The sequence below is a fragment of the Lolium perenne genome, chromosome 5, assembly GCF_019359855.2.
Source record: "Lolium perenne isolate Kyuss_39 chromosome 5, Kyuss_2.0, whole genome shotgun sequence".
Classification (NCBI taxonomy): Eukaryota; Viridiplantae; Streptophyta; class Magnoliopsida; order Poales; family Poaceae; genus Lolium; species Lolium perenne.
Window position 1 is genome coordinate 135869765 of NC_067248.2, and position 11931 is coordinate 135881695.

Genomic DNA, 11931 nt, shown 5'->3' on the forward strand with positions numbered 1-11931 from the left:
AGCCGACGCCGCCCCCCAATTCACCTCCAACGGGTAAGCAGCCGCCGCCCCCAGTCCGCCCCGGGCGGTAAGCAGACGCCGCCCCCCAATCCACCTCCGGCGAAGAAGCAGAAGCAGTCCTAGACTATTAATCCGGACCCTTATGTACCTAAGACCACAAAGGTACCGGAGCCATCACTGAAGCCTCTCCCCACGAGGCCTTGGGAACGTAGTGCCGAGGAAGTCGACGCGGCCGCGGCTGCTCACCATGAGAAATGGAGGGCGGAATGCCAGGCGAGAAGAGAGCCCGAGCCCAAGCCAGTATATTCTGACAAGGAAAAGAAGTGGGCTAAGTCATTTTTGAGCACACCGTCCCAAGCCGCGAAGAATCTGCCTGACGACTATGCACGTAAACTTCGTAGGCAGGCACTCATGTTGAAGGAGAAGAAAGAGTTGGCGGAGAAGCAGGAGAAGAAAGCCTTGGAAGAGGCCGAGAAAGAATTAGCAAGTAAAAAAAGCGGTAAACGAGTTGCCCAGCTCAGGGAACAAAGTAAACAATCGATCGCCCCGCTCATAGTGAAAGCCACCGGTCCGGATGCTGAACTAATGGACCCCACAATCATAGCAGATGCGGCAGAACAGGGAATGACCGTAACGGGTGCCAGAGAACAAGCGGCCCTGATCGGTATGACTCTTCGTGCACTGTTAGGCCTTGATGAGGCGCCAGTGAAGGAGGTAGTAATTACATATGTGCCGAATGGGCCTCTCATCGAGCCTGCGCAGGAAGAGGATCTACCTCCACAAATGAAAAGTCTGCTGAAATGGTACAAGGGTTACATAAAAAATAAAAACGCCAAAGAATATATTTACGCGGAAGTTAGATATGAGCATCACTTCAAACATTACTATGTAACAATTCATCTGAGTGAATTGTTCCAGCTTTTCAATCTGCGCGAGCTCGACAAATCTATCATCAGTTGCTACGTTCTGTAAGTGATTTATTTCTACCCCATCTCGTTCATATTGCCTACACTATATATATGTCCTAACTATATTGTTGTGTACGCTATTATGCATAATGAAGATTAAGGAATGCAGAGTAAGGAACATGCATGATGTTGGGTTCATTGACCCACACATCGTTAATGGATATTTGTTAGAAAAATACCCCGCCGACGTGGAGGAAGACCTGTGGCAGTTTCTTTCAAAGCAGGAACTCAAAAGTGATATTCTATTTCCTTACCATTTTGGGTGAGTGTTTCTGTCTTGAGCACATTCTCTTTTGTTTACTCCATGCATGGTATGTGGCCGGCTAATCGATGAGTTATGCATGACTGTGCATGTATCGTGTCCGCAGGTTCCACTGGATTCTGCTAGTAATTCAATTTCACACCTCCACATGTCTCGTCCACGACTCTCTGACTCTGGATGCAAAGCTTTGGGGCGACATGAGAAAAATGTTGCATAAGTAATTATTTTCATTCATTTGCGCTCTATATCGATCGGCCTATTTCTTTCATTTCCTAATATCAAGTAACTAATAACTCTCTTGTTCATGTAATTTTCTTTGCCTCGTAGGGTTTGGAGACGGTTCGCAGATGAAAAGGTCGGTGAATTCAAAAAAGAGCTAGAATTTAAAAGGTCAGTGGCTGCGACTGGGGATATTCAGCCACCGGGGACCAATCTATGTGGATACTATGTTTGTGAGATGATCCGGAGATACACCTCTGAGCGGGTTCCGTGTGATAACAATGTCAAGAGGAATAACCTCCGGAAGATGCTTAGTCCAGAAGCTCGCTTCCGACCACTTCAAGAGGAACTAGCTGGATGGTTCACGAGGGAAGTCGTCGATCCTAAAGGAGAATACTATGTAGAGGACGTAGAACTTCATATGCATCAAATTATGTATGGAAACTTGTTCAAAATTGTATATGGTCATCCCATGATATTGAATATATATTGTATATTCCTCTTGAATTCTTTTTGGTTCTAATTTCAAATTTGTTTGAAATTGTACATTCATATGCATATATGTAGTATCGTAGAATATGTGAAACTCCTTCAAAATTAAAATAAAACACAAAAGAAATAAGACAATACAAATTAAAAAGAAACCAGGTTTAGGGGCGGGGGGGGGGGGGGGGGGGCTAAAACCCAAAACCTGCGGCGGCCTTTAGTCGCGGTTGGCCAGAAGAACCGCGACTAAAGGTCCTCCGCCCCGACCGTCGCCTGGCGCCCACGTGAACGAGCCTTTAGTCGCGGTTCGTAACCAACCGCGACTAAAGGGGGGGGGGGGGGGCAGCTTTAGTCCCGCATGTTTAATACCGGTTGCGCAACCGGTATTAATGGACGTTGCGAACTGTGACTATTGGCCCTTTTTCCACCAGTGATGTCTCTATGGAAAATTTAGTTGAGCCCTCAAACATCTGGGAATCTACTTTGGCTTATAGATGTAGATGCACGCACTGCCAAATGAACGTATTTCAAAGTATCTGAACATTTTAGAAAAGAAAATATCCGGGTGTACATCCGGACATGATATGTCCGCACAACAAATTTCGTGAAAAAAGACATTTATTGTGGCATTTGTAAAAAAGACAATTTGCTGTGCTCCGAAAATAGATTTTCACGATAATTCTTTTTACACATGCCAGGGAAAAAGTCTATTATGAGCTACGAACCACTTTTCCGTAGGCTGGCCACCGTCTAACCTGTATGCACACTCCACTGGACTAAGCACATATATGCTTCCGTACGTACATTTTACTACATATGATTGCCTTCTAAGAAAAATATCGCATCTTTTTTTTTTTTTTTTTTTTTTTTTTTTTGCATTGTGCTCATCTGATTGTGGTGGATTGGTCACGCCGGTTTCAGTGAAGCCGGAGTCTGGACTCCCTGATTGAGTGCCGGCCATGTGACGTTCATCTTTGACTAATATATAGACAACTGTTTTGATTAAAACTAGTTTAGTGTAAGCAGCGTCATGGCATGTGATCAGACATTTACACTAGTTCTCAGTAGTGCACCGAGGATATGTAAGATTTTTTTTTTGTTCTAACCAAACCACACATATACGTGCATGTAGTTCATAGATGCCAAACATTTTACAGAGGCAGAAATTTCATATGAATTTTACATAAACAGTTCAATTCCTGTAGGATCCCAGAAAGGTTTCCACATCCCAAACTAGGCGACCGATTGGATAGATCTCATATACCCATGACATGAGCTCAGAAAAATTGACGTGATCCTAGCAAGAATTACGATTCTTTGGTCGTCGCCACCTCCGATGCCAATTTCAGCGTAGCGTATAAAGAGAGTAAATAATGCTCATGCAGTCCTAGCTTGGAGACCAGAGTGCCTGATTTCCACATGGAAGAGGCTGGCCATGGACCATCTGTCTCTCAAGTCGCAAGTCCACGGACTAGCTTGACCAGCTAATAATTGGCCAAGTTAACTGCCCAGTTGCTTCTTCCTCTTCAATCAATCAATCAATGGGACATTCTTAGCCTCTTCTCTTGGACCACTGTGGTAGATGGCATGTGGAACATGGGGCATGGGGATGACAGCAAAAGGGGTTTTCTTAGGTAAACAGAACTATCTATCTGCTGATCTGTGGTTCAGTTTAAAGTTAAACTGCTATGAAACTCTTGACTCAGGTACAAAGGTTCACTGAGGTCACCATTTGGCTGCAGGTTACATCAGCGAGTAGCAAGAAACTCTGGGATTTGTGTTGCAAGAATAGTTGAACCAAACCAAATATACAAATCTGAAATCTAATGGACAAGATATGTCACAAGATTGCCATCTCTCAAGGCCTTTACAAATTACATACACGCAAGCTACACATACTGCATAATTATGCGAGAAAAGAGAAAGCAAAGTAGAGACAAATCTACCAGAACACTATACACAGTTAGAAGGAAGTTGATCTTGTTCTCCGAAGTTGTGTTTTTGGTTCTGGAGGGGGTGCAGCAGACTTCAATAGCATGTCCAACTCCTGCAAGCGAATGTGGTTGTCGTCAGTAAGGTGCGAGTGACCAACAAAATACAAGCTCATGCTTCCAATAGCAAACAGCAACAGTTGTTGTACATGCACGTCGTATCAAATATAATGTACATATGTGTAATATGTACTCGCAAAAAAAACTGTACTCATGTGTATAAACCAAGATGCAAATCTTGCAACGGAAACATAGATCAAGTCAGCAGAACAGGGAAAAATAACGATTCCTTAAGCAATAATATTCAACAAATATTTCTTTCAGTATCATACTTATTTTTTTATTCTTGCAGCCCTTTCTTCATGAATACCACCGCAAAGCCATGGTCAAATTTTGTTGAACACAACCTCGATTTTTTTTTGTTCAACACAAATGGAAAAAGGGGACAGTTCAAGGAGTAAATTATTTGGTAAAACAAGGTACTACAGTATATCCAGACACTAGAAGCACAAAGTATATAAGCAAGAATATCAGACAAAATCATGGTTTTAATAAGCAATCTAAAGGAAATTAAGTGGGTTATACAAAAAAGAGGGAATATGATCTACCTTCTCCCTTTTCAGCCTCGCGTTCTCCTCTTCCAGACAAGCCACCTTGCCTTCAAGCTCACTTGTGTAGGCCTAAATTTCATTAAAGGTAAGTTCCCAAAAGAGAAAATTGGCTCAGCTATTCAAAGTAACATATCAACTGGAGCTGAAGTGAAGTAAGATGAACCTAGAACCAATGTAATCCTAAAATGAGTAAATCAGGGCAATAAATGTGTTATTCAGGTGTAATATAGGAACTAGCCTATTGCAGTGAGTTATAATCTAGTAAGAGTGGTTGTTGGTTCTGTTCTTTTTCAGAGGAACCAAGTATTATTTTTCTAGCAAAAAACTAGCTTCTTGGAGTTGTGCTATTTAGAGACCGCTTGCTTGACTCCTTGTTAACTGAATCCTGCCTCAATGTGAGAGCTAATTCAGTTTTTCTTCTCCTGGTATGTTTCTAAATCTCATCGAATTTTTTTGATCAGGCCAAACTGCTAAAAAGTTCTATAGCCATGAATTGAACTGCAAAGAGGCAGCGAAAACAATTAACCTGTTTCCTAGCTCTTGAACGTGCTGCCGATTCTCGGTTCTTGATCATCCTCTTTTGCCTCCTGTCAACGACCTTGTATACCACATCGCCCGAAGACATTCGCTTACGACTAGGAGTTTGAAGATCAGAAAGTTCTAGTGATGGTGAGATACTCATTTGACTATCTGGGTAGATGGCATCCATTGTTGAAGGGATTGCAACACTCAGTGGCTGCGCAATCGACTGACGTGCAATGTATGCATCAATTGCGCTGGTGCCCTGTGGGAAATCCTGCACTCTAGTCATCAAATGAGCACCTTCTCCAGTTCTTGCAGGACCAACTAACTTATCAGCATCCTTCTGATACTGCCCGGTAACAATGCCAGCCCTGTGCAAGAAGTCCTCAAGTGTGATCTCCCCAAGCGATATCTGTGCCTCACAACCTGAACTCCTTTCCTCGTCACTACTCTCCTGATCCTGCTGGATGTCTCTCCAGACTTCGTCCACTGTCTTCTTGCTCAATTCCCGGGGCACAGTAATACTGCTGCCCTGACGCTCCAGACCAGAAGCTGATGCACTCTGACTGCCAGAATTCCCAACACCATTTGGTAATGGAAGGTTCATGTCATCTGGAAGCACACTCCTCAAAAGGTCATCAAGGTTCATACTAAACAGTGGTGCACCGAGGTGGCCCTCTACCTCACTGAGGGTGAGGTTGTAGAGAGAGCCTTCTCTGGCTAGTGTCTGAATGTGGGCCTTGTGTTGCCTCTTGCCCGTGACGGCGGTGCCACCGCCATGGGAGCTCATTTTTCGTGATTTAGGATTGACCGACTGCAATCTTGATGATCAGTGATTCATAATATGAAAGAGAAACTTTCTGATTTTAGTAAAATCCTTGAGCACAAATTGTTCAGGTTTTGATTTGTTCAAGGAGGCAACTTTCCTGCAATTAGAAAATATATTTAAATAAGACTTGATATGCAGACAGAGAAAAACTCATGATGTTAACACGCACAATCTCACGGAATTGAATGATCAATTAGTGAATACCATATTTCCAAGCGCACTAGCATATGTATCTTTTGTTAAATAAACAAGTGTTCAACATGGAATTTAAGTAGCAAAAAGGAAAGAGTGCATGCTGACTGACTAGCCACCTACTAGAAACTCAAAACTGAAACCAAACCCAAAGAGCAGGTCCAGCGTTATCCCGACCGACTGACTTGAAGAAGTAAAAAATGAAGCAAACAATGGCATATATATTTTTTTTGGCACATACATCATGGGATGAAGTATGAACCTGAAAATGCTGGGCACAAAATGTCACATCTGCGTGTGTTACACCTAGAATACAATTGTGCACACTTAAAAATCTAACTCCCTCGTTTATTTTTGTAGGGTGTATATTGATTCGTTAATACAAGGCATTTCCCAACAATTAATTTGTTAATATGGTGTTTCTGTGATACAAAATCACAATCGTAAGGTATATTTGAGTGAAAAACAAATGGACATGTTTTTCTCTGAAACTTGTTGGTTCATCTTCATCTGACATTGTTTTACATCTAGGAGTCTTTTAATTTGTGAAATCATTTTGAAGCATACCATAGGATTTTATATGGCACCAATGAAACTATTTCCATACACCGGGGACCAAAACCTCAGTTCAATGTCCTGAACTGAGCATTGGACCAACATTTCATAAATTCTCACCAAGAGAGTAAGATTAAAGAAATTCAAAGATCCATTGATCATAGTAACTACAAGAAAAGAATGAACACACCCACTAAAATGCCAGGTGTCAAGCAGTAGAAAAATGCAGTAGAAAGGAAATACGGTGGAAGAACCTGTTAGCGAAATATGTAAATTATACACGAAATTCTGAAGTCTAAACCAAGACCACAGTCATATGGAGCATAAAGAAATGGAGACGCGGTAGATCCTAAATTAATGGATCGCAAGCCAATTTTATTGGACCCCCCAAATGCTCAAACGGAGACCCAATAGAACGCCCGCAAACGGAAACAGAGAGAGCAAGAGATCGGTGAATTCCGCTTAATTATCTGGACAAACCGGAGCCGGGGCTGATGGCCTGCCCTGGCTTCAAAGGGAAATGAGGTAACTGATCCAATCAACCAGGTCACGGCTGATAGATCAGCCGAAAACAAATTTGACTCGAGACGTGCAAGAAAGAAAACAGAGCCGCAGCTGCGATTCGGATCAGACGCACTTACTTGGAGAAGCAGCGCCGGGGCGGCAGGGGGAATCTTGTTCAGGAGTCTGCAGAGAGAGGAGAAAGAGAGGAAGAAAGGGAAAGCACCGGCATCGGGGAGAATATTTCTCGCGTGCAGACGACGACGACGACAGGCGGAGGTGGAGAGTGATGGCGGGCCTAGACGTGGACGTGTGCTACTTGGGCCTAAAGCCAGCTTTGTCTGGGTCGGCTGCTAGTGCTAGCCTGATATCATTGATGTAGTCACCTGATCAGAGCCCAAACAAATGTTGATCTATTTTGGGTATAGGCGTTTCTTTCACTCTTTCAGATCACTTTATAACAGTTTGTCCTAACTCGTGGCCAAACTTTCACGAACCCACAATTTTTTGGGATAATTAGCAAGACTAACCCAAATATCTTACGGATTTGATTGAAAAACTAACATTCTAGCTCGCCTTCTAGGCTAGCGTGACATTTGGTTTGTCATCGTGGACCGAACCACTTTAGATCATGAAGGTTGAATCAGACTGTGTTTCTGTAATGTTCACCTAGTTCCTTCTAGCATGTAGCAACATCCCATCTGTTTCTGCAACTATGCCAACTAGGAGCATGTAACGATGACGAATGGTTGGTTATTACATTTTCTTACTATGCAGAAATTATAAGCGGAATGTGACGAATGATAGCGAAATTAGGAAGATAATACCCCGGCTTACCCTAGACTCGTCAATATCTGGCTTTTCATGTCTTCTTAGCTTATTGAACATTTTGACAAAACCTATTTCAAGCTAGTTTGTTTGGTGTGTTATGCTAGTTTCAACTGTCAATAACTTTGCATATTATGGAGTGTGTGTTTTCTGAGATCACACCTATCTGCGGATTTATGTCGACTATTTTTGCTAGCTAGCTAACATTAGTGTCTTTTTGATTCATAGAATCCTGAAAGAGATAATAGGAAAAACGTAGCTTGCAATATCATTTCTGTTTTAATCCTACAGAATTTTATATGCATGAAAATTTGTTTGATTCCATCACAGGAAAAACAAAAGATTCCTACAAATTTAGATTTCCCATGAAAATATAGCGCAAAAGGCTCCTTAGAAAAAAAAAATCAATGGTATTCAATCATACAATCGAACATGCACGGTAGAAAAAATTACAAAGATTTGAATCCTAAAAAATCTCTATTGAAATCCTTTGAATCAAAGAGTTCCTCAAAATTTCCTCAGATCAAAACTCAAACTTCAATCCTTCCTCTTGTCAGCAAACTCAAGCTCCAACTTTAGTTCGTCCTCTGCCACTAGACCTTATAGTCATTCTTTAACAGATAGAAACTATGATCTTCTGGGAGTGGCGTTTTGGCACCGGGAGCATATGCTCCCGGTTTTTAAACTTCATTTTAAATGGATTTTTAAAATGTTGAAAATTTTGAACATGAAATTTAGTGGATACATTTCAAAATTTTACACGTTCACAAAGTCGTTCCACAGAAAACCGACATTTTGAGTGACATTTGTAAAAAGGACAAAATTTTCTGTAAGAAAAAGTTGTGTACGAGATGTTTTATTTATCTTTTTCACACAAGTCATAAAAAATTTCGATTTTCCGCAAGACTTGATGTGCGCACGTAACATGTTGATACGTAAGCGAGAAATTTTTTGTTCGAATTTTTTGAACATTTCAAAATGTTTTTCCGGTGGCAGGAGCATATGCTCCCATGTGCCGAATTGAATTTCCGTGATCTTCTAGCAAAGTGGAAAAGAGAGAGACCGCAACAGATGTCATGTCGAACAACCTAAAATAAAGAAGGCGGGAGGCAAGAGATGCGCACATACTTTCTACTAACCGGGAGGAGGCTATGTCTGGCAATATAGTGTGTTGTATAAACTATTTTCTACTAGTGTCTATCTCAAATTATCATGCGTTACAGCGTTGGTCAGAATCAACAAAATTTAATTTTGAGAAAAATTGTATGGCATGGTAGTTTTAGATAGATATCTGACACAACGTAAGAGAATCAAAGCTCGACGGAGAACACAATCCTCTTCACAACGACAAGAGAGAACTTAGCACGGCGGGAGACCCAGTAGTCATAGAGAGCCGACGACCAAAACACCGCTCAATGCCCAAGCCCCATCCGGTGGACCCATCCAACAACCACCAGCCTAGGCGTTCCCCTTCATAAGAAAGCTTCTTCGCTGCCTGAGCCATCGACGAGTGGCACCACCCTGAGCGCTGAAACTAGGTTTTCATGATTTCATCGTAGCCATACGGCGCAACACTCTTCGTCGCAATATAGGGTCCTTTGCACAACAGTGATGACAGCTCGCATAGAGCAACAACTTCATATATGAGATCCTAGATTCAGAGTCATGGATGAGAGTGAGATTTATCAACCAGAGAAGGGGAGTAGGCCCCCGCAGTGTGGCACGTGTAGGGGCCAGGAGCGCTTGTCACTGACAGTGGCCGGTGGAGCGTCCATGAAAAGTAAGGATGTGTCGTTTCAGCTGAAGTGGACTGGTGCCCGACTTGGTCGGTGTTGACAATGGTGTCGCCTGCGGGCGTCGTTTTTCCTCCTTGGAGGCGTTGTCGTGGAGTCCTGACACCTCTCCGCCCATCACTCCGGGGTGAAAACCTAAATCCGGTATGCCAGAATTGAGACGGCCACGTCTTTGGACGTCGTGACCTCCTTGGAGGCATCATTTTTTAGAGTCTTGGGATCCACTTCTAGCGATGCTTGCACCACTGACTTGGGTCGTGGTCTTCGGGTACCGTCAGTGTGCAAGTGTCGCTGGCTTGTTTCTTTTAGCCTGCCCCAGCCCTTGAAGCTTGAAAGGCCTAGCCGTTTCCTTCGGCTCTGGCTTTCTTTTTAGGGACGTGGACCGGGCAGTCGTGGTGCTCGCCGTTGCCGTTGTAATGGTGTCATTCGGCGGCTCTCCAGACCTAGTGGAGCTAGGTCGCGTGGCTTGTGTGCAGTTTTCGCCAATTTTTCTTAAAACTACGCCGTGTGGGTTTGTTTGTCTGGTTTCAAACCGGACATGGGTGCCGAGTTTGTATCGGTTTCCGGCCAGTTTCCCTTAGAAACTGGTCAAATATTTTCCCTCTACTTAATGAATAGACAGATCTTATGCCGATTGCTCGAAATAAAAGTTGAAGTGGGCCAAATCAGCACAAATGAAGACCCTATTACTTCAATAGTTCTATGTCTGTTCCGAATGTAAACCTTTTGATAGAAGCTTTAAATAGTGCTAGCTACCCATTTCGAAATGTAAGACTAGTAGTACTATTTAGGTAGTACAAATTAAACGGAAGAGTGAGCCACAGCCCGGACGCCTGGTCAAACTGAAGAGGGCGAGGTGATGCAGGGTGAAATATGAAGAAGGTAAAAGGGAAGAGGGTTTCTCCGTGAGTGCCTGAGTGGCGTCAGCATTCAAACCGGCCTGAGGATTCCGCTCGCTCGTGTAATACGGCCATCATGCCAACAGTGCATTTATACGCAATCAGTGTTTTATTACTCCGTACCATTTTGTAAACAAAATGGGGATGTAGCTCAAATGGTAGAGCGCCCGCTTTGCATGCGGGAGGCACGGGGTTCGATCCCCCGCATCTCCAGTTATAATTTTTGTGTGTTGCCACGTCTGATTACTTTTTGGCATGACTGTATGGTTTTTTCTTGCACGAATGAATCAATGGATCTCGATCTTAATCTTATTCCGTAGCTAAGCAAGTTTTTTTATTAGACAGTAGGCCTAAGCCCTGTGTTAAATTAATAACGCTCGATAAAACGGACACCAGTACAACGACGTTTATAAAAACCTGCTGGGGTTACCAACTCAAGATTACAACAAAGGATAACAACAGGAGATACGAAAAAATGGGAACAAGCAACGCTAACTAGAAACTAGGTACAGATCTTGAGCCCTGCGATGAGGCGAAGATTCCTGTTGAGAGGGCGATGAAACTGCCAAGCCAACAGACGTCCCAAGCAACAACAAAAAAACACCCATGATCGAAGGAGCTTGGTTGATCTCATGATTCGAGATTCTGAAGGAGGAGGGCTTGAATGTGATGCCTCCAATGAGGAAGATGGCGCCCGAGGGCGTCGATGTCGCCTCTGCATTGGCCAAGGCCTTGTCAATCTTTTGTCTTAGCCAGAACACCACCCCCAAAGACACAACCTTGATGCTTGCGTGGCAAGACGCATAGCTAGACAACCACCCATGGGTTTCTAGGTAGCCGACCGAATCGGGATAATCACCGTGTATGTGCAGCTAGGAGACAGTGGCGGCGACAAGCTCAAAGATAATGAGCCTAGAATCGATGGAGAAATACTTCGCCCGGATCGAAGAAGCACACAAGTTTTGCCTCACAGTGGAGCATCATACAGCAAGACAGTGGAGCATCTTCCATGGCACATGTGCCTATAATTTTTTTTTTTGAGACCCCTCGATCTGTGTTACAGCTGTAGCATCTGAACTTATGCACTAACTCAACACCACACTCACACCACACACACGCACACCACTAGTGCACAAGTTAGACTCTAGAACTATACACACAGCACACATAATTTGGGTGTCCCTAGGAGCTAGTAGTTGTGGCACATATGTGTGGAGGGGATTTTTATTTGGGACCCAGAGCCCCGGTGGGACATCCCAAGAAATTCGGCCACAA

At 43.3% G+C, this 11931-nt stretch overlaps 1 protein-coding gene and 1 non-coding gene across 2 annotated transcripts; one reads left to right on the forward strand and one right to left on the reverse strand.

The window, feature by feature from the left end:
- Window positions 1–3709: 3709 nt before the first annotated feature.
- On the reverse strand, window positions 3710–7432 carry LOC127299989 (ABSCISIC ACID-INSENSITIVE 5-like protein 2). Its single transcript, XM_051330054.2, has 4 exons — window positions 7277–7432; window positions 5064–5985; window positions 4535–4606; window positions 3710–3982 (listed from the first exon to the last, which is right to left on the reverse strand). Exons 2-4 carry the CDS (start codon window positions 5847–5849, stop codon window positions 3899–3901), a joined length of 942 nt encoding a protein of 313 aa, XP_051186014.1. The 5' UTR covers window positions 5850–5985; window positions 7277–7432; the 3' UTR covers window positions 3710–3898.
- A 3364-nt stretch (window positions 7433–10796) lies between these two features.
- On the forward strand, window positions 10797–10869 carry TRNAA-UGC (transfer RNA alanine (anticodon UGC)). Its single transcript has one exon. It is a non-coding gene; the product is annotated as a tRNA-Ala (tRNA).
- The last annotated feature ends 1062 nt before the right edge of the window (window positions 10870–11931 follow it).

Coding starts and splice junctions, on each gene's coding strand:
- LOC127299989 (XM_051330054.2), bottom strand. CDS start 5,849: ATGAGCTCCCATGGCGGTGGCACCGCCGTCACGGGCAAGAGGCAACAC. Junction 4,607..5,063: donor GTTCAAGAGCTAGGAAACAG/GTTAATTGTTTT, acceptor AATGAAATTTAG/GCCTACACAAGTGAGCTTGA. Junction 3,983..4,534: donor CGAGGCTGAAAAGGGAGAAG/GTAGATCATATT, acceptor ATTCGCTTGCAG/GAGTTGGACATGCTATTGAA.